Source organism: Myodes glareolus, chromosome 22 (genome assembly GCF_982192425.1).
Source record: "Myodes glareolus chromosome 22, mMyoGla1.1, whole genome shotgun sequence".
Taxonomy (NCBI): Eukaryota; Metazoa; Chordata; class Mammalia; order Rodentia; family Cricetidae; genus Myodes; species Myodes glareolus.
Window position 1 is genome coordinate 38,150,946 of NC_142047.1, and position 21,713 is coordinate 38,172,658.

The 21,713-nt window shown below is 47.6% G+C and overlaps 1 protein-coding gene and 2 non-coding genes across 4 annotated transcripts in view; 2 read left to right on the forward strand and 1 right to left on the reverse strand.

Moving 5' to 3' along the window:
* The window catches only part of Vac14 (VAC14 component of PIKFYVE complex), a 109,299-nt gene extending 90,009 nt beyond the window's left edge, over nt 1-19,290 (reverse strand). Inside the window, exons 1-9 of one of the 2 annotated variants that reach the window (XM_085681723.2) lie at nt 18,900-19,290; nt 6,038-6,188; nt 5,572-5,739; nt 4,446-4,508; nt 3,485-3,592; nt 2,698-2,807; nt 2,358-2,464; nt 1,336-1,470; nt 780-932 (exon numbers count right to left, since the gene is read on the reverse strand). In XM_085681723.2, coding sequence (XP_085537849.2) covers nt 780-932; nt 1,336-1,470; nt 2,358-2,464; nt 2,698-2,807; nt 3,485-3,592; nt 4,446-4,508; nt 5,572-5,739; nt 6,038-6,188; nt 18,900-19,003 — 1,099 coding nt within the window. In that variant the 5' untranslated portion in view covers nt 19,004-19,290. The remainder of the gene's footprint in view (nt 1-779; nt 933-1,335; nt 1,471-2,357; nt 2,465-2,697; nt 2,808-3,484; nt 3,593-4,445; nt 4,509-5,571; nt 5,740-6,037; nt 6,189-18,899) is intronic. The other variant, XM_048437265.3, reaches the window with a different exon arrangement.
* Nucleotides 7,031-7,101, forward strand: Trnag-gcc (transfer RNA glycine (anticodon GCC)). Its single transcript has one exon. It is a non-coding gene; the product is annotated as a tRNA-Gly (tRNA).
* Trnag-gcc (transfer RNA glycine (anticodon GCC)) lies at nt 7,668-7,738 on the forward strand. The gene has a single exon. It is a non-coding gene; the product is annotated as a tRNA-Gly (tRNA).
* Nucleotides 19,291-21,713: the final 2,423 nt, after the last annotated feature.

The following is a 21,713-nucleotide window of genomic DNA, read 5'->3' on the forward strand; positions in this document are numbered from 1 at the left end:
ATGGCACAGCTGAAACCCGATACCCAATGCAGATACTCTACCAGCCAAACCCACAGGAGGAAGCCCTGGGATGTGAGTAAGGCTGTCTGTTGTTCCCAAAAGGAGGGAACAGCACACACTATGACTATGGTGGTTCTTTTGGCTCCAGCCGCAGGTTCCAGATCCTACTCTGTCACCTGTGGACTCTGCACAGGTTTTGCATCCATTTACTCTCTGGCTCACTGAAAAGGAGGACAACACTCCCTCCCCAAAGATGGTCAGAGACACTGAGGACAAAGGTCCAGGAGACAAGACCAGGAGGGCAAACTCTATCCCCAATCAACATAAAAAATGGTTTTCTTTATTTTACAAATAATCAAGGAAACAATGTAAAGAAAGCCTTTGAAAGGACAGTTTAAAGGCACTGACTAGTGCAGTAGAAATCGCCAGTATTTGATAAACTAGCATTTTCCTGACCCATCCTCCCTGAGAATGGCTAGTGCAGGGAGGGCCAGATGTCGAGAATCAAATGAAATGCACAGCTTGGTGCTCCTGCCATGTTCCCAACAGTGACTTGATGGTGGCTAAACCCAGGAGGAGTTTGTGTAATGGTCTTTGAGGCAGCAAGGGTGAAGAGCATGGGCTTTTGGGGCAGCTGTCAGAACCTGCAGGATGGGGCTAACAAAGTACCTGCTTCACCAGACAGGTACCAGAAGCAGTCAGCAATGACACTACAAGTTTAGTTCCAGGACTTGTTTCCCCAGCAGCAAAAGTGAAGACTCTGACATCAGGGTACTCACCACTATCTGTCCCCTCCTGCTTTGGCAGGGAGTCCTCAGGGTTGGGTTCTGTCTGCCTCTGTGCTACTGGCTTTGGTTCATCTGGTTCATCATCCTCGGGAGTGACCAGCTTCATCAGGCTCTGGTTACACACATTGGCCACCTCCTTGATGCCTGTCCACTGATGTAAGGAGCTCCTCCAGGCAAACCCCTCCTGAAGCCTGAGGTCACCAGTCTTCCTGGCCATGGTCTTCCTTGCCACATGCACCCTTGAGAGATGCTCTTCTCCTCACAGGTGATCCCTCCTCCACCGGGATCTTTCCCACCCAAGGTACAGCAGAATGAGCTCACAGGGGTGGAACCTCGGTACATGGGATTGCTCTTTCAAATCTGGAAGCAGGTGAGGACTGGGGACAGCCAGCATAGCCCTGTGTCCCTTGCTTTCCTAACCCACACTCAGCTCCATCTCCTGCTTCCTAAATGCTAGACCATTTGGAGAAGTGAAGGAGCCTAAGGGAGCCCCTTCCCACTCAGGGTCCCTCGACTTCACAGTTCCCCTCTCTAGAGTAAAGGATACTTTTCTTGCGGTCATCATAGGCCAAGCAGGGCAGGACAGCAGTCAGGATTCCAGAGGAGTAGGGCAGCATTACCCGGCCTGCCAACTGGATGAACTCCCGCATCCAGCACATGGCTGTCAGCTGAATCAGGTCATCTGGAAGGGGAAATGGTGGCTTCTAGAGGGGCTGGTACATGCATTGGAGAGTTCCCTCCCAACTACCATGCACAAAGTCTAGTCCTGGAGATTGATGCACCAGGGGCCTGACTGCTTCTAGCTATGTGAATACAATACTTCTTGGGCTCTCTCCGTTCTAAAGGTTAAGAGAGTGCAGCAATCTTGTGCTGGACTTGAAAAACAGCCGTGGTGCCCTACCCTCCCTGGATCCATGCCCCACTGCAATATGACTAGTGCTTTATTTCTAAGTGGAACTCATTTTCCTGTCCTTAGATCCAGAAAACTGGCTTCTCTGGCCAACAGCTTACAATTATGGTGATAGTGTTGCTGGTTCAAACATAGGAATCATGTCCTATCCATATCCTATCTCTCTTGGAACCCTTCTGATGCCCCATCACCCCATGCCAGTCAAGGGCCAGATGTGCGTGAGACCATCACAGACCACCTGACTCCAACTGACCCTATACCTGGCTTCAGGGACATGATAAGGTTCAGCCTGGCTTTGGGAGCAAAACCACCCAGCTGACCTGTAGGTTCACGGCCAGGAACAAGAAGCTGTTGCTGTGACTGTTTCACTGTGGTCTGATAACCAATAGGTAGCGAGGGAAAGGCCTTTCTGACCTCTAAGTACCCTACCTTTACCCAAGGCAAAGCATGTCCACGAGAGCTTCAGAGCAGGTAAAGGGTGTTTGTTAAAAGAGAATCCAGATCTCTTTTCTTACCCAAACCCATCACTCTACAGCTTCTAGGTACAGAGGCACAGTGCCTCTCTCACTTGGGCTCTCTTTTGCCACATACTGAAGCTTGCATATGAGAGATGGGCTTCTGAGGATATAGCAGTGACTATAGGGTCTCCAAACACTCACCTGTGGTCTGGCAGTGGATCACCAGGATGTTGGCCATCTCAGCAAACTTCACACTGGAGGGGTTCTTCTTAATTTCTTTCAAGAATTCTCCAAGAACCACCTCACACCTACCAATGAGAAAAGGAGGAATGAGCTAGCATGTCAGCTCATTCCTGTTCTGTGTCACATCCCAGGACACCGAGCAGAGAAGGGAAGGTGAGCTCTCTATTCCTCCACGGGGAAGGATATGGGAAGAAGTAAAGGGCGTGTCTTGGTCACCAGAACGTGGAGTTGTATGTGACAATGGGCACCCAGAGGGATTCTACTGAGTGGCAGCTTCCTGCTCCTTTCCCCCACTCACATTTTTCGAATCTCTTTGCCATTGTCACCCAGGATCTGGAAGAGTCCATCTAATATCTCCGGCAGGTAATCCAGCAGGTTAATGTCCGGCACCGACACCAGAACCAGGATCTGATGGAGGAGGGTGGTGAGAGGGAGAGCTGGGAGACCTGGCTCAGGTGTAGAGTCATCATTAGGAGAGTGAAAAGGACTAGAGGCCTGTGTCATGGCAATGCAGGTACCTATGGTGGATGGTGCTGGCAGCCATTATTTTTCTGCTCAATGTACAAGGAAAAGGGAGTTTGACTCCAAGATTATTTGGATGCTGGGGGAGAGGGGGATTGATGGGAAAGGCTGGATGAAGCTAGCAGGCTTGTAAAGGTGGAGTGGCTGGATGCAGCACTATGGACTTCAGAGATCCTGGGCATTTTCTAGGACAAGGAAAGAATCTCATCTCTTCAGGGGCAAACAGGACAGGCAGTGAAAACAACACTGGATAAAGTGCTTCTGTTGCTTTGTTTTTTGAGACAGGGTCTCACTGTGTGGTCCTAACTGGCCTGGAACTTGCTTTATAGACCAGACTGGCCTTGAACTCACAGAGATTTGCCTGTTTCTGCCTCTTAAGTGCTGGAATTAAAGTGCCACCATGCCCAGCTCACAGCGTTTTGGTGACAAGGTTTTTAAAGGTTATTGGGGAATACACAAGGCGGCATCTCTTAGCCCAGGGAAATACTTTGTGTGTCAGAGTGCATGTGACTCTATCAGAGACTCCTGGTGGCTGGAAGAACCTACCAAGGACTGGACCTTACCCAAGAGATGATGAACTGCCGAGCATATTGGTTGTTAGAATAAATCCTCTCCCGCAAAAGGGGAATGAAGCCGACCAGGTCAAACTTGTTGCTTTCTGTCACAATGTCCTGTGGGTCAAAGGAATGAGGGCTATGAAGAACCAGAGCTTGGCCTGCTGTGCTGCTGGCCCTAGGCTGACTTGAGAGTCAGGGAATCATGGAGGGAAACGGCAGAACCAGGGCCAGGTAGGAGAGGTCCCTGGAGAATTGGTATTGTCACAGACTCAAAGCCAAACAAAATGAAGGATGGTGAGGAGAGAAAAGTCAAGAGACCCAAATGAAAGGCAAAACCATACTCTGAAGTCTAGGGTAAAGCCCAGCATCCTGTCATGGGAGGCTGGGGTGGAAGCTCAACTTCATTGCTCTGGCTGGGGTATTAAGACAGAAGATTCTGGGCTGGAGAGATGGCTCAGCAGTTAAGAGTGCTGGCTGCTGTTCTTGAGGACCTAGGTATAATTCTCAGCACCCACATGGCAGCTCACAACCAGCTGTAACTCATGTTCCAGGGGATCTGATGCCCTCTGGTCATCTCTGCAGTGATCAGGCACATAGGTAGTGCACAGACATACATTCAGGCAAAGCTATACACATAAAGTAATAAAATAGACCCCCAAAACAGAAGATTTTCATGCAGGCAAAGTATCTATACATATAAAACAATAAAATAGACCCCCCCCAAAAAAACTCAGAAGATTTTCATTTAGAGGGATGAATTAGAGACTCTGAATTTTGAGTGTGGTAGTGACACAGCTCTATATACTTGTCATGGAAACTGCATACCAAGCAGTAAGCTTTAATACATATGCATGTACTAAATGCATATATAAAATTTAAACGAGAAAAAACATCTTTCAATGCCAGAATTTCTACTCTACACAGAAGAATAAACTCTAAAAATAAAAGAGGGACAAAGTAGAAATACCTTTAAGAGTCTGTCTAGGAGTTCAGATCCACTTTTCACATTGGGGTCTGGGTCAGCAGCCAACTATGAGGCACCAAAACAGAGAAAGAGGCAATGCTCAGTCATAGTGAGATGGAAGCCAATGGAGTAAAGCAAACCAACAGCCAAGATCACAGTGCAGATTAGAACACCAAGTGGTGTCCTCCCCCAGTACCTGACCCCGAGAAGTCAGTCAGCTACAGTGGAATTCCCGCTTGCTCAGGGACAGCTCCCCTCCCCAGCCTGCAAGCTCTGCTGGGGTTCTCAGGTCATGTTCTAACTGGGTCAGATGGTTGTTTCCATTGGCTGCTCCCGGGGCATTCCCATCTTAAAAGGCTTTGTTCCCTCCCAGGGCACTGATGCAGCAGTGAGGGTGGCATTTAGAAATGTCCATGTAGTTTATTCTGCACGATTTACAGATTTTCTGGGCCATTATACATTGCTGGGAGGGCAACTCCTCCAGGCTGAGGAAAACATCAGCAGGTGAGGGGTGGGCAACTTTAACAGTATGAGGGGAGGCAACCCCACCACGGTGAGAGGCATGAAGAACAACAGGGACCCTAAAGCTCTTTGGGGATTATTCTTTTTCTTTTCTTTTCTTTTCTTTTCTTTTCTTTTCTTTTCTTTTCTTTTCTTTTCTTTTCTTTTGAGACAGGGTTTCTCTGTGTAACAGCCTGGCTGTCCTGGAACTCACGCTGTAGACCAGGCTGGTCTCGAACTCACTGAGATCCTCCTGCCTCTGCCTCCTGAGTGCTGGAATTAAAGGCATGAGCCACCACCACCCAGCAAGGGGGATTATTCTTTAGCATACCAGGGAGATTGGAATCACCTTTATTACCTTTGCCTGGGAAGTTAGCACTTCTCAAACTACCAGCTTTTCTGTTAATGTGTACAGCAGGCTGACACTGTCACAAAGTGCAATGAAGACGGACAGGGACATCAAGAATATACAGATAAAAGTCTATGAAAAATTAGATTCAGACAGTATGTGTCCTTTGTAGCAACATGCTTATCTGTTCTGCTTGCATTTGGGCAGTGCCCCAAGTTTTCAGGGTCCTAGAAAGCCACATTGGCTGGGTGGGCTGTTCCTAGCTTAATCAGAATTTACCTTACTCAGTCCATCAAACAGAACGTTGAAGTGTGGCAGCACAGCACCCCGGGCTACTTTGACGATGTTGTAGAGGGCTTCGCAAGCGTAGTAGCGCAGCCTACTGTCTGCATCATTAAAGCAGGTCAGCACTGGTTCGATCAGTTCCTTCAGGTAGAGCCCCGAGTCCTGTAATGAGCAGAAGGACTAGTCAGAAGGGCTAGGCCCCTGCCTTTGCAGCCAACACTGTCAGTGTCTCTGAGGTCTGGTGTCATCCCAAGACAGGCTCCCAGAAGTGGGACCACACTATGGGGACATGGCTGCAAGACCACAAAGCCATGTTTGCTAGTAGTATTATGTGTGGAAGAATCTTGATAAAATACAAGTCTGCAATGGCTATGCTAGGGCTCAGGTGGGAAGAGATCTGGACACCTCAGTCAGAATGAAGTCCATTCCTGGTGTGTTTGTCCCTCAGGAGAAAACATACCTTGCCCAGAGCAATAGAGCAGGCTGCCAGGCCAATGAGGCCCCCTTTCCGACTATGGGGGTGCTGGGACAGGGCAAACTCCTGAGACAGGGTCTGGATCACATGTTTGATTTGCATGGTGTTGTTCTGGGCCACGAAGTCCCGCACCAGCCTGAAGAGAGAGGAGAAAGGGGTTATGGGACAGGTAAAACCAGGATGTCCCTGACTCCACAGAGATGACCTTTAAAAAGAGGACTGGGCAGGTTCTCCAGCTGGCTGGGTCATACCTGTTGACTTACCCAGAGTTTCAGTATTCCTTTATATATAATGCAGTGAGGAAAAGTGGGGCTAGCTTACTTCTAGGAATCTGAGAATGTAAATTAATGTCTTACTAGAAATCAAAAATGCATTTTGTTAAGCTATTACCTATCTTTATCAAACACTTGCTCAGCTTTGCACTCATGCATCCAAGGAGTCCTCAGCATCTGTGCTGGGGACACACAACTTCATCTGGCTCCAGTCCAGTGGCAAAACTCAAACACAAACAGACAACTGTAGCAAAATGGAGTAGTGCTACCACAGAAGCAGAACATGCTGCCTACGTCCAGGACGCTGACCCTGGTCTCTAACAGGCATTTCCGATTTCCTAGGTAAAGAAAGCCAGGTGTATTATTAGTCCATTTGCCTATTAAAATGAACCGCCAGAGCCGGAATACTTTAAAGAAAAAAGGTTTATCTAGCTCCCAGGTTAGGAGCTTCACTGGTCCAGTGCAGGAATCGGCTCATGGTAAAGGAAGGCTCTGCAGGAAGGAAGAAAGCACTTCACTGTGGGAGCCCTCAGGTCACAGGCCCTGACTCCCTGTAAGAAGGCTGGGAAAGAACAGATGCACTAAGGCTGTGTCATCTCCCAAACAGGACAAACCAGCCAGGTGAAACACGGTGTTTCACCAGACAGCCTGCAGTTTGGAACACACCCTGAGAAGAGCCCTGCAGACAGAACAGAAAACAGCTGGAGCATTGGTGGTTCAGTGGTAGAATTCTCGCCTGCCACGCGGGAGGCCCGGGTTCGATTCCCGGCCAATGCAGAGCTGCTCTTTTTTTTTTTTTTTTTTTTTTGGTGATCCCTTTCTGATCCCTTTCAGAGAGATCCTGTCAAAGGAGCCAGGCTCCTCAACCACAGAAAGCCAAAGCAGCCCAAGTGTCTGGGACCGGGATTACAGATTATTGCTCAGAGTCCATGGAGAGCTGCTGGGCTCTTTAACAAGTATGACTGGCTGTAGGAGTCTGACTTCCTCGCTTGCCCTTGGTCTGGGCCAGCCGCCAGCAGGAAGCAGTGTGAAAGCTGAGTGGGACCAACAGTTCAACAGGCCCACACGGCAGAGTGGAGGCTCGCCCACAGTCTCCATGTGTTTTGCCGCTTACTGAGGAGGGAGTGGAGCTCTTCCCTGTCTCAAGGCCCCAAGGCAAATCTACTTCACACAACCACACAAACCCATATCTGTCCTTTGCTCCCTTCTGCTCTGGAGCTAACTGCTCTTCTTGCAGCTGTGCTGATTTGGCAGTATCAGAAGCTGGGCTCATATTCAACATAGACCAAAGGAGGTCCAGGAATAGGGCTAAGGGAGATGCCACACAGCTGCTGACAGCTGGAGCATTGGTGGTTCAGTGGTAGAATTCTCGCCTGCCACGCGGGAGGCCCGGGTTCGATTCCCGGCCAATGCAGTAGCAATCTTTTTTTAAAATCTAAGAGATGAACATGAATACTTCATACTACCTAATGAATGATGAGTATAGTCATAAAATTGCTAATGACTTTGTTTTTGGCTTGATTTTTAAATGCTCTTGATAGAAAATCATTTCCTAAATTCCACAAAGATCCTAAACCATTGCATCCAGCTTGAAGCCTCAAGAACATGGGATTATACCACAGCCACTATGAGTCACTCTGCCTCCCATTCCTGCCCAGAAGCTGAGTTCTGCTTTGCCTGGTACAAGTCACAGCAGTACCTGGAATGTGAGGACACAGTGAGGACATCCTCCAGGTTTAAGCCACGACCCAAGGGAAGAGATGGTCTTCATACCACAGTCATCCCTGAGACTAGTGACTCTCCTGCCTCTTGCAGGTTCCTGGATATTCATGGAGAAGCTGGGGAGCATTCCTTCTAGATGATAGCCCTGCACGGCTGGGGAGCACTCCTTCTAGATTATAGTCCTGCACAGACAGCCCTGACTTTGAAGGATGCTACCTATGCTGGGGTACTCCAGGATGACAGTACAAACTCATCAAGAAGAGGGAACAGGCAAGAGAGCTGGTGTCTAACAGGAGAAATGTGTTGTGGTCTCACGTGGGCAGGCATGGGAGAGAGTTCTGAAGCATGAGTAGGTATTCATTCTGGCTGAGAGGTATGATGGGCAAGCATTTGGCTTGGTAGAAGCAAGGCCAAGGCTTGGAAAGGTAGCTCCTAGTTAGCAGTGCAAGACCCTGAAGACCTGGCAAAGCAACCTCTCTCTAGTGGCCACAAGGAGCCATAGAAATTGGCCAGTAGGAGATGGCTGTTAGGAACCTGAGGAGTGATCTGCAGTTGTGGGTTGGGTGCTAGAAACCTGAAATGCAGTAAGGAAGCTCCAAAGACAGCACAGGCTCCCAGACCGACCTACTAGTAAAGGAGAATGGGCGGTGGTGTGTGTGTGTGTGTGTGTGTGTGTAGAAGGAATGTGGTTTTGGTGCCAGAGTCACAACTTTCAATAACAACAGGGTGTTTTAAAGGAGGTGTAAAGTGGGGACAATTCGTGAGCTCAGTGACACCTTCCTCCTATGTTGGACACCAGCTGGGAGACTTACCAGGGCTCAATGCGGTCACCCCAGGTCACTACAAAGGTCACCCAGGCCATTACAAAGACTGTTAAAGTCCCACTTGCACAGGGCTCATTATATTACATTAAGTGTGTAATTTTCTTCAGGCAAACTGCTGATATGCGATTGTGCCCCCTGGAGAGGAAGCTTTTCTAGCACCTTTTCATCAATATTACCAGCTCAGACGGCACAGGGACCATCCTGGGGCCAGTCTTGTTCCAGGATACAAGCGCACCCTTAGCAATCAAAACAGGCCACATGACCTCTCTCTGGCCTGCCATCTCCCCAGCATCACTTTTCACTACACTAGCCCCAGCTTCCTGGAGTGTCTGCTCCTCTACCATTCAGGTCCACCCTCCTCATATGCCCTGCCTTCAGGCACCTCCTGGCTTCCTGCCCTCTCATGGTCTGCAACAACCAACTAAGGGGCTAGTCCCAATGACCCCACTGCTCCTCTGCACCCAGAAGCACTCAGTGCCCAGAAGTGTCCTAATCGATGTCACCTCCTACCTCCATAATTAATTCTCTAGGGCCAGCTGTGTCCAGATCAGGGTTATGCATCAGTAGCTGACCAATCAGAAAACACCTGCCAATGGAGTCAGTCTGCAAAACCCGGCAGGGCTGATGGGAGCACAAGCTGTAGGGCAAACATGGGCAAAGCCTTGCGTTGCCATGTTGCTGGCCCGGGAAAACCTGACCTGTGGGGTTAATTGATGCAGCATCTGATGGTGCTGAGCCCTTCTAATCTTATCACAAGTTAGCATGAGCAAAGAGCAGCGTGCCTGTGATCTCAAAACACACACTGAGAAGAGCCCAGCTCACTACAGCCAGGGCTGGTGCCTGGAGAAAGGAAGACACACACACACACACACACACACACACACACACGGATGTGACCTGAAGTGATCCTGCTGAGGGGCAGCTGCACTCTAAGACTGTGCCCTCAGCCAGCCAGTGCCTTGGTCTTGTGACTTCACAGGGAGGGTACAGAGAAGAAAAGCAACCACAAGGGAAGCAGAGTAAGTGAAGTTCAACAGCAGGCACCCCAGCTCCAGGCCTAGTCTTCAAAGACTCTAGGTTGCCCCAGCTTTCATCTACAGCTTGGGAGACAGAGGTGGGGAGTCTTTGGCTGAACTCATTTTTGAAGTTACTATCTGGCCCAGAGACTCTCCTGATCACGAATCCCTGGGGTCCTTTAATGACACAAAGGCCTCAGGATTTACCATTCTATACTCTGGAGAAGAGATGCTGCTACTGCCTGGTCTCCCCGCAAAGTGTTGAAAATGGTTCAACGAGTCAGTCCCCTAGTGGTTTCTCAGAGTCTCTGCTTGCATACTGGAGGTATGGGAGGCTGGCAGAGACACCCAAAACAGGAGCCCCAAGACTGGCCAACACCAGGTTTAACAATTCCCACAATATCAAAGAGACTGCTACACTGACTACTCCCTTGGTAGAGGGAACTGCAGATGGTAGAATACTTTTGCATTGCTCTCAGCCAAGAGAAAATTTGGGGCCACACTCTGTGCTATACAGCTGCACCTCTGGCCTCTGCAACAGTGTGGTGACAGTCACAGGCTACACAAGGACTGGCGAGCTGGCAGGCACTCATGCTCTGGTGTAGGCTTTAGAGGTCAGTTACTGTAGCTACTATCATGCTCAGCTTCTAGATCAGAACAATCCTAGGGGAAAAAGTCCATATGATCATAGAAGGCTTGAACCCTTGACATCAACAAAGTATGTCCTTTCAACTGCATCAGTTTCTCCCTCCTCTCTTGAGGCCACTGTAGCAGTGAATACATTCAGTGACGATACTCTTGTGCAGACTCAGGCCCTCAGGTGACAGGTGGCTTTTCTGTACATCATCCCCCACTGCTCAGGGTTCAGACACCCCTCAAGTCTCCTCCACGCACACAAGAAGTGCAGACAAGAAGTGCACATTCTCGAGATATTCTGAAAGGAACTTGGAGAGCTGCTTTCTACTTTTTACTGTGAGGATAAGAAACGAAAAAACACTGCCCGAGCACTATGTCTGCCAGGCAATGTGTGCCGGCTATTTACATATGTAAAACATGCCTCTAGATGATCAAGCTGTAAGCAAAGAAACTGCAGGACATTTCCTTAATTAGTGATTGATGGGGAAGGGACCAACCCACTATGGGTGGGAACACTTCTGGGCTCGTGGTCCTGGTTCTTTAATAAAGCAGGCTGAACAAGCCATGAGGAGCAAGCCTGTAAGCAGCCTCCCTTCATGGCCTGTGAATCAGCTCCTGGTTTCTCCCTGTTTGATTTCCCGTCCTGACTCCCTTTGATGATGAACAAATGATGATGAAGCAGATGCCAAAACACCCAGTCCTCCACCTGCAATAATGATCACAGCAATAATGAGCCTAACTAAGACAACCAGTGATCAAATTTAAACCTAAAACCTGCCACCCAGTCTGGTACTTACTCTTCAACCCAGTTTACAGCTGAGGAAACTAAGCAACACAAGGCCACACAGGTCTGTGAAATCACCACAAGAATTTCACTTTCAAAGGGAGAACAGACAATGTGCAGCACATATCCTGCACTGCATGTGCTCATACCAGCACTATAGTCAAGTCAGAACCAGGAGATAATGCGTCCTACACACACCACCCAAGCAACGCTCATTCAACAAACGTTGACCAAGTAGCCTGTCTCATTCTGGCTCTAAGGAGGCTATAAAGGTAAGCCCAGAGACAACACTCATTCCTTTGTTATGAAACTCGCTGCCTAGACATGTGGCTGCCTTTTTAAATTATTCCCCCTTGCAAATCCAATTCTGCCTCATTCTCCATATGTCACATGTACTCAGATGGCACATGCAGGCAGTGATTTCCCAAAGAGAATCTGGGTAAGTATATCTCCATCTGCTCCATAGAGTACTGGAGTAAGTTGGTTTCCATTTGCTTACACATCACTAGAAAACTGAATGGGAATGAACGCATGCCTCTGAGGACAGGCCAAGGATCTTCTGACAAGGTCTGAGACTTAACTCACAAATCACATATTGAGTTGGGGGCAAGCTGGCAGTGCATATAATAAAAAATATGCTATGCATGCATGAAACTATCAAGGAATAAAAATATTGTTTAAAAAAAACCCTAAGGGCTGGAGAGAGTTCAGCAGTTAATACCACCTGAGGCTCTTCCAGAGGACCTGGGTTCAATTCCCAGCACTCAAATGGCAGCACACAGCTGTCTGTAACTCCAGTGCCAGGGAAGCTGATATCCTCTTCTGGTTTCCATGGGCACTACACACATGTGGTGCACAAGCACACATGCAGGGAAAACACTCATACACACAATACAAACAAAAAACCTGAACCCTTCCCCAACCAAAATCACACCAAATATCACTGGATATGGCTGGGAGAAAGAATTTTGATTTTAGGTAACAACAATTGTGACCATCGGTAAGTGCCCCCTTACACTGTAATGCTGTAACACCTGTTGTCTTACTTCAAAGACAAGATATTCTACAAGCCATCCATTAGCTACTTGCAAGTATACCGCCAGTGATTTTTTAGCACATTCAGAGTTGTACAGCAAGTACCACAATAACTTTAAGGCATTTCCACAGCTCTAGAGAAAATCTGTTCTCCTTGGCTGTCACTCCCCTTCCTTTAGCTTTTCCCTCTCAACCTCTGGTAACCACAGTCCACTGTCCCTAAAGACATGGTACAAGGTGCTTCTGGCCTTTTGTGACTGGCTGGCTTCTTTCACCCAGCATGGTTTCAAGGTAAATCCACAAAAAAAAAAAAAAAAAAAAAAAAGGTTCCGAACTCCACAAATTGCCTCAAACCACTCTAGGACACGCCCAGGAACTGGAACTATGCAAACATCACTCAGAGCTATGTTCCCTAACTGTGCCTGGGCTCTCAAAGGACACCATGTTAGTAGGCTTTTGGAATTTGAAGTGCAGATAAAATTGCACTCACTAGAGTTGCATGGTTGGTGGTGAAAGCTAAGCTCAGGAACACTAGAGAAACCATTATGTGGTCTTTCCATGGCCAACAGTGGGGCAGAGCTGGCCTCTTCTCTACAGACCCTGCATGATTCGCTCCAATAACCACAGTGCCCTCTGTATCTCTCTCCTGTATTTGCCTCTCCAGGAGGGACTAGACCAGCATCTTACCAATCTTTTCCTTAATACTGACCAATCACTGTGTTCCTTGAAACTGAAAGGCCATAAAACCCAAAGTGGGGGCTGGGGATGTAGTGTATTTGCTAGAGTGCTTGCCTAGCACGCACAAAGCCCTGGGTTCCGTGCACAGCACTACACAGATGAAGCATGATGACACATGCTTACAACCTCAGTACTTAGGAGGCTGAGGCAGAAGTTCAAGGCCATCTTTGACTACACAAGGAGTTTGAGGCCAATCTGGGCTACAATAAAAATCTTTCTCAAAAAAATCTTCTCAAAAGAAACACAACCCAGAGCTGCCTGTCTAAAATCTCGAGTGCCTTTGTCTTTACGCCATGGTGGCAGCACGCGGACCGGGGCAGTAGGAGGACTGCTCTTCAGGGCCCGCGCCCAGTGGCTCCCAAGAGGTGTGACTAGACACTGGTCACAACACGCCAGCACAGTGGAACCAAGCAAACCTTTTCTTGCACATTTAGCACCTGAGGATCTGCAGTAACTACAGAAGATCTCACCTCCCACAGGAACACCAAATGCAGTACTGGCAGTCATTCGAGCAGATGGGCTCTAGAGAACTGAGAGCAGCAGCTAAAGCCACGGCAGAGGATGAAATTCATTATCCACATATCACCCTTTGAGTGGGGGAACCCACTAACAGGAGTGGGATTTCTGGCTTGGAGATGAGGTTTATACACCTAGCTTGTAGGGATGCCTCTTGGGACAGATAAAACCCAGGTGGTACATCCAGGTTCTAGCTGTAAACCTGGGAAAGATGATTTAATAAGAAATCTCCACTTTCTCATCTGTGAAATGGATCAGCACACCATCTGGTTCATAAGGCAGTGAGAGGAGGGGTGGGTGAACAATGCCTAAACACAGGGATGCTTCTCTACATCCTTCTGTGTCCCATGCTACCCCAGGTGATGGAACTTTACACACGAGTGGTCTCAGGTTTCACCGAGCTCACTGATGACCATAGTGACTGAGTGCCTCGTATATTCCAACTGCACATGTGAGGTACTGGGCCCCAGAATGCCTGTATGTGGAGAAAAAGTCCAGCCCCTAGAAGTGGGAGAAATGAATGGCTATTACTGAAGCTACCAGCTATGGCTTTGTTACAGCAGCAGGGGCAGACTATTCTAACCCTATCTGTGCTCTCAGGGGTTTTTGAGAAAAGCCCAAGACACACTATGGCTAAGCTTGCATTACTTCCCCTTACCTTCCACTCCACCCAATGGGCAGTTTCAGAGCAACTAGGGAAGCCTGAGACTACCACCTCCTTGAAAAACACACAATCTTCTAATCTGCCTTTGAGATTGAATCCTATTATCTGGAGCTGTGCTTTAAAGGGTCCTAATCACATCTCACTCTGGCTACTGAGCTCAGCTGGCATGAGGTTGTGGGCTTCCTGCCTGATCCAGGAAAGCCAGGGGCAAGCCTAATGGGTAACCAGACCTTTGGCCTCTTCCTGAGATGGCATGATGTGAAGGTGGGTTCCTTCATCCATAGAGCTCAAGGCCTATGGGTCTAGAGCATGTATGGGTCAAGAGTCTCTGGACAAACACCGCATTGCTCATTAAGCTTTATCACCAGTACCTCCCAGAGCTGTCCAGTTTTCTACTGGCTATTGTTACAAATCGCCACAAACTTAGAGGCCTAAGACATAACTTATTACAGGTCTTACTGAGCGAATCAAGGTATGGGCAAGTTCTTTATATTTTGGAGGCTCTACGGATACAGTCAATCTGTGGGTCGGGAGCCTTTTGGGGGTCACAGATCAGATATCCTGCATATCAGATATTTATATTGCGATTCATAACAGTAACAAAAACATAGTTTGGAAGTAGCAATGAAATAATTTTATGGCTGGAGGGCACCACAACACGAGGAACTGTATTAAAGAGGCCCAGCATTGGTAAGGTTGAGATCATTGCTATACGGGAAAATCCACAACCTTTTTGCCAGCTTCTAGATACCAACACTCTCTGGCTAGCTGCCCCTTAGAACTTCAAAGCCAGTGATGGCTGCTGGAATCTCTAATATTCTTCTTGGTCCCCTCTTTCACACTAAAGGATGCTTGTGGTTACACTGGGTCCACCTGAGTAATCTAGGCTACTCTTCCCATTTTAAAGTCACCTGATTAGCAACTTTGTATCCGCTATTTTCCCCCATCCTTTGGCTCTGGGATATGTAACAGGCATGTCCACGTCCAGGTACACCTGCATGTATGTGTGCATGTAGAGGCTGGAAGACAACATTGGGTAGTTGTCTCCATCACAGGAAAGATAAGTAGAACTTTAGTTTTTGGGACCAAGTCTTTCTATGAACCCAGACTACCCTGTTTCAGTTAGACAGGCTGACCAAAGAGCCCAGGCCCTGGGCTTCTAGGTGCATTCTGCCACCCCAGGTTTTACGTAAGTGCTGGGGAAACAAATTCAGGTTCTCATGCTGGTATAGCAGGGACTTTTCCCACTGTGGTATTTGAATGAGAAACATCTCCCTGAGGCTTGCATACTAAACATTTGGTTGCAGTGGTGGAGCTGTTTGGGGAAGCTGCGGAACCTTTAGCAGGTAGAGCCTTGCTGGGAGGAAGTATGTCACTGGAGGTATGCTCTAAAAGTTTACAGCCTCATCCCATTTGTGGTTTGCTCTTTTTGCTTTATGTCAGTAGATGGGGATGGGATTTCCCAGCTTCCTGTTCCAGTCACAGGCTGTCATGCATCCCTGGCCATTATGGGCTTCCCCTCTGAAACTATAAACCAAAACAAACCCTTTGTTTCATAAGTTGATTTTGGCTCATGGTGTTTTACTGCAGCAACAGAACTAATGTTTCCACTGAGCCATCTCCTCAGGCTCATGCCTGCTATCTTCATCAGTCACAGGTTCCAGGGATTAAGGTATCTCCTGGAGGCCATTATTCTGACAACCAAAAAGTAGCAAAGAGCAGTACTGATATAAAACAATTATAAGTATTTAAAATAATTATGTAACAGCTGTTTGCACATTATGTAACAGTTGCAATGTGTCTAGTACTGCATTAACCACTTTGACAACATTAGCTCCAGTAATCAAATGCCCCCAATGAATACCATTATTAGTTTGCAGATGAGGACACTGAAGTTAATTAGCTTTCTCAGGCTCACCTGACCGACTAACTAGTGAATCGGAGTCTGAAGCCCAGTTACCGGGCTTTAGTGCTCTTACCCAGTATTCCGTGTGGTCTCTTAAGAAACATGGTACTTGGAGGGGTCACTCACTTAAGAACAGGACAAGCACATTCATTTCTGTAGCACACGCGCTGTCTACACTCCACAACTGCCAATGTTCTGACTTTTATGGGATGTGTATAGGGCTTAATTAATACACTATTTGGCTGACGATTAGTTTGACCAGGATTTTGATGATGATAGTTGATGAAGAATATATGCAAATACGGAATATGTATTTGGTACATACTAATATGTACAGAACAGATGGTCTTTGAAGTTAGCACTTGTCAAGCTTTAACATGTGCAACAGTCATGCAGGGATCTTGTTTAAGTGTCAGTTCTAGTTCACTCTAGGACGAAGCTCGAGTCTCTTTTCAGTGACTTTCTGCAAACCATTTGTGAGTAGCAAAGTTCCTAGGCAAGAATGCTACTTTCCTATCAAAACAGCAAAGATAGCTGGGTGGTGATGGCGCACACCTTTAATCCCAGTACTCAGGAGACAGAGGTGGGTAGATCTCTGTGAGTCTGAGGCCAGCCTGGTCTTCAGAGTGATTTCCAGGTCAGCTAAGGCTACACAGAGAAACCTTGTTTTGAAAAATCAAAACAGTAACGCTCTTCATTCTTGTGGACACGTGTCAAATGCCACTAAGCACTGTGCTAAGCGCAGAACATAAATTAACTCTCTCTGCTCTTAGGAGGTCACAGTCCCCTTAAAGCCTTAGGAAGTTTCTCTGAATTTCACAATTTCAGGGCAGTGTCTAATACAAAACATTAACAACAAAGTCTCTACTGAACCACCTGCAGGGGATACTTAAGCAGACTGTGCTGGAAGCCGCGATGTTGTGACCGCCTCTGTTCAAGGATCTAGCAGATGATTCAGGCCAGGATAAAAGCAGATACGACTGTAAAGCTGAGTGGGTGGACAAAACTGGTGTCAGTGTGCAATGGTCTGAATCTTAACCGTTTCTCAAAGGTCCATGTATTCAAGGTGTACCCCCAGCCTGGCACTACTTGGAGATGACAGGGTTTTAGAGTTGGGGGGTGTCCTTGAAGGGCTTCACCACAAACCCAAAAGCAACAGGGCCAGTTGGCCACTGATCACCCCGTCCATTTAAATCTTGAGTGTTTGATATGGAAGGCTGATTAATAAACAGTGCAACTTCACAAAGTCAACAGAATATAGACACACAACCATGGCTATACACATTTGTTGGGTCCCACTATTCAGCATGGCAATCCTGTTAAGACTTGCTAAGCACTGGAAAGAAAGGATGTAAACAGAAAGCTGTATAAAAAGAGGTAGTTAAAAAAAGTGGTGGCTGAGGAAAGAAACGGCTAAAATGGACATGCTGAGTACGGCAGACAAATGGGAGGGTCTTCTTATCTAAGTTCAAAGCCATTAGTCTAAGACAAAGCAGTTCTCAACTGGTGTGATTTTGTACCTTCAAGGGACCTTTGGCAATGCCTGAAGTCAATTTGGGTTGTCACACTGATGGAGTACTACTGGCATCTAGTGGGTAAAGGGCAGAGGTACTGCTAAAAATCCTACAAGGCACAGAACTGCCCAGTATAACCAAGAACTATGCATCCCCAAATATCAACAGCACCAAGGTTAAGAAACCTTGAGTAAAGAATTTATCCCAGGTCAATAAATGAGCACTACTCCATAGCTTAGGGCTGTCCAAGTGAGCACTGTGCAATGAGAGAAATGTTTTCTATTCTGCACTGTGCAGCAGCAGTGGTTAGTTACTGAACATCTGGAATATGGGTAGTGAAATGATTTTTAATTTAAAATGAACATAACATTTTTACTAATTTACTACTTTTTTCTTGAGACTAGGTCTAGCTAATCTCAAACTGGTACAATATTTCTGCTTCAGCCTTCCAAATGCTAGAATTACAGGCCTGTGTCACCAGTCTGGCTATCTCAAATTTAAATAGATATACACGGTCCGTTGTTACCATCTTGGTCATTTAAGCTCCTAAACTTTAATGTTTTTCTAGTTTCACAGTCTGCTTTTTTTTTCACTCCTCTGAAACCACCTACTCATTCAACTGTCACTAAGATTTGGCTGGGGGGAAAAGCCTTCACGTGCTCACGCACACATACTCGGCAAAACATTACTAATTAAACATTCCCTATTTCGAACACCTGGACACAAAGCAAAACATCAATGCACCATTACACACACGTATAATATTGCAGAAGAGGATCAAATCTCCCCAATTACACTTGCAAGGAAGAGTGTCGTGACTAAAGATTAAACATGAAAATCCTCTGCGCAGCTGATCATGCTTTGACCTGATTTCTACACTTGGCCACTTAACGGTCTCTTAGAAGCTGAAAAGTGCCGGCGGGGCACCATCACAAGCAAGTTCTCCACCCCTTCAGAGAGGCCACACTGAGGATTCTCAGGGTGCCAGGCACTGTGATCAGTACTGCACACACGCATACGTTAAGTCAGTTCATTTTCACTGATGCTATTTGGGGCCGCCAGGAGATTAATGAACTTGGCAAAGATAAGGCTCCTAGATTTCCCGCTCTAAAGCAATGTGCTAAGAGCTGAAATCTGAGAGGTCAATACCAAACCTTCGCCCGGGACAAGCAGAGCCGCTAGGAGCTGCATAGCCAGGGCGGGGTCCCAGTAGCTCTTACTTCTCGATTTCCAGCGCTGCCACTTTCCGCTTTTCATAGAGTTTATCATTGAGGGCCCGCACGATGTTGGGCGTGAGCGGCGCGAAATCCTTCTCCGGGTTCATGGTGGCAGCTCGTGCTGCGCCCGGGAGCTTCGAGACACCTTAGCCCGAGGCTGCCGGGGCCGCGCCAGGGTTAGGGGAGTGTGCGGCTCGTCGCGGTCCCCGGAGCCCGCTCATGGGCTACACCGCCCCGGGCCCGCCTGCCTTGTTTTGTCGCCGCGCGCAGCCTCAGGTATCCTGCCCGGACCCCTGTTCTCCCACGCGCTACCCGGACCGCCCCACAGCTCACGCGACCAGCTCCCGCCAGGCACCGGCAACGCTCACTGGGCTGCGGCCATGTTACTCAGGTCACGTGACGCCGCAGGCACTTCCGCCTTCCGTCGGCCGAGGGTTCCGCCCCCGAGGCCACGCCCCCGCGCGCTTTCGGCGACGCATTGGCCACGCTCCCCAGGGCTCCGCCCCCTCCTCGTCCGCGGGTGGTTTCCGAGCTGTGTGTGCTGTGAGAGTGGAGAACAGGTGGTAGGAGCCTCGGACTTGCTGTCAGTTTATTGCAGAGCGGGCTTCTGGGAACGGAATTTACAGAGGGAGCCCAACTCCGTGTAATTTATGCATTAGTTCTTTAGACACTTAACACTCACTTTCACTTATGACAACGTTTCCATTATTCTATTTCCTAGCCATTTGTCTTTACATTTATTTGTGTGTGTGTGTGTGTGTGTGTGTGTTTGCACCAAGGTGCGTGTTTGGAGGTCAGAAGACAATTTGGGGGAGTTGGATGTCCCCTTCCACCATGTGGGGGTCCCAGAATCGAACTCCTGTTGTCAGGTTTGGCGGTAGACATCTTTGTCCGCTGAATCATCCCTCCAATCCAATGATTATATTTGAGACAGGACCTCAAACTACCTATATATCTGAGGATAACCTTGAACTCCCGATTCTCCCTCCTTCCCCTGCTGAGTGCAGGGATTACAGGCGTGCAGCACCACAGCTGATTTTATGTGGCACTTGGTTTGGAACCCAGCGGTCTGAGCTACACCACGAGATTGTCCTTAAACCACTTTCTCAAATATACTCATATGTGTGCTCGCATGTGTGTAAAGACCTGAGGTCTTCTATAGTTCTTATTTTTTTTACTCTGACTTTGAGACAAGGTCTTATGTGTCTTAAACTGGACTCAAGCTAAGCAGTTTAGGATAACTGTCCTGGCTAATTTTTATGTTAACGTGATACACGCTAGAACCATCTCAGAGGAGGGATCCTCAACTGAGAAAATGCCTCCATACAATTGGGCTGTAGGCAAGCCTGTAGGGCATTTTCTTAATTAGGGATTATTGGGGGAGAGTGCAGACAATTGCGGGTGGGCCACCCTTGGGTTCAATAAGAAAGCAGGCTGAGCAAGATAAAAGGAACAAGCCAGTAAGCAATGGTCCTCATGGCCTCTGCATCAGCTCCTGCTTCCGGGTTGCTGCCTTGAGTCCCCCCCTCTTCCCGCCGTGATATAAGCTATAGGTGAAATAAAATTTTCACTCCCTAAGTTACTTTCGGTTATGATGTTTTAATACAGCAGTTAAAATCTTAGTAAGATAATAACTAAAAACTTAATGACCCTCCAGCCTCCACCTCCTTAGTGTTGGGACTACAGGTGTGTGCTGCCATATGGGGTTTATGTGGTGCTGAGGATTGAACCAAAGGCTTTGTGCATGTTAGTCTACTACCTGAGCTGTTTCTCTAGCCCTGACTTTTGAGTGACAAGGTCTCTCAGTGAACTGGAAGCTCCTGGATTTGGCTAGGGTAGCTGGTCAGTGAGCCCAAGTGCTGGCTTGTCTCCACCCCCCTCCACCTCCCAGCACTGGAGTTAGACACCAGAGCCGCCCTACCAGGCTTTAAGTGGGTACTAAGGATCTGAAGTCAGGGCTCCAGGCTCATGTGGCTAAACACCCTGCAGGCTAAGCCAATTTGCCAGTCCTTCAGAACTATTTACTTTAAAACAAATCTTAAGTTCTCACCTCAGCTTTACTTGTGCTCTAAAATAATAGATTCAAATAGTTCTATGTTTCCTAAGACATATTAAAATATTGACTGTTTAAAAGTGGTATTATCTCTTAAATTTGGAGTTACTAACTGTAACAGGCCCCCAGAGCTTAGTACAACCAACTCCATAATAGAAGTACCATTCAGGCCATAAAACCCAGCATGTAGACAGCATCCCTTGCTAAAATAAAAACAAAGGCCTAATCCATCAAAGTCCATAGTTCTAGGAAAGTCTGTAAATGCACTAGCCTTGCTTTTTGGCTTCTGTAGTCCTGCTTCTGGATACCCGTTCTTGTTAACTGAGGTGGATCAACCCAGGATGTGGGTTTGTGCTTAAAAGCTCATCCCGAGGAAGGCTTGGGGTTCCACTGGGATCTTGAGCAGCCAGTGTAGTCACTGGTCAGCTAATGAAGACTTTCTGTTGGCTTAGACCTATGCCTGAATAGTCTTCTCTGGTGGACGCCCCACAACACTAACTGACCTGTGTGTGTCCATGCTCTGATACCCAGGAGGGCTACGTTTATAGATAGCAGACCCAAACTTGTTGAGAGCAGGTAGGTGTCTAGATGGAATCATCAGGAAGCAGCCGTTTTGGGTGGAACAGTAATTGCATTGGTGTGATGCTAAAATCAGGAGGGGATGGTTAAAGAGTGATTAAAGAGGCAGGGAACAGGAGGATACATCCAAATTTAACAAAGTTTTCAGGGTCAGGAAATTAGGAGCAGGAGGGCGAGCTTGAGTC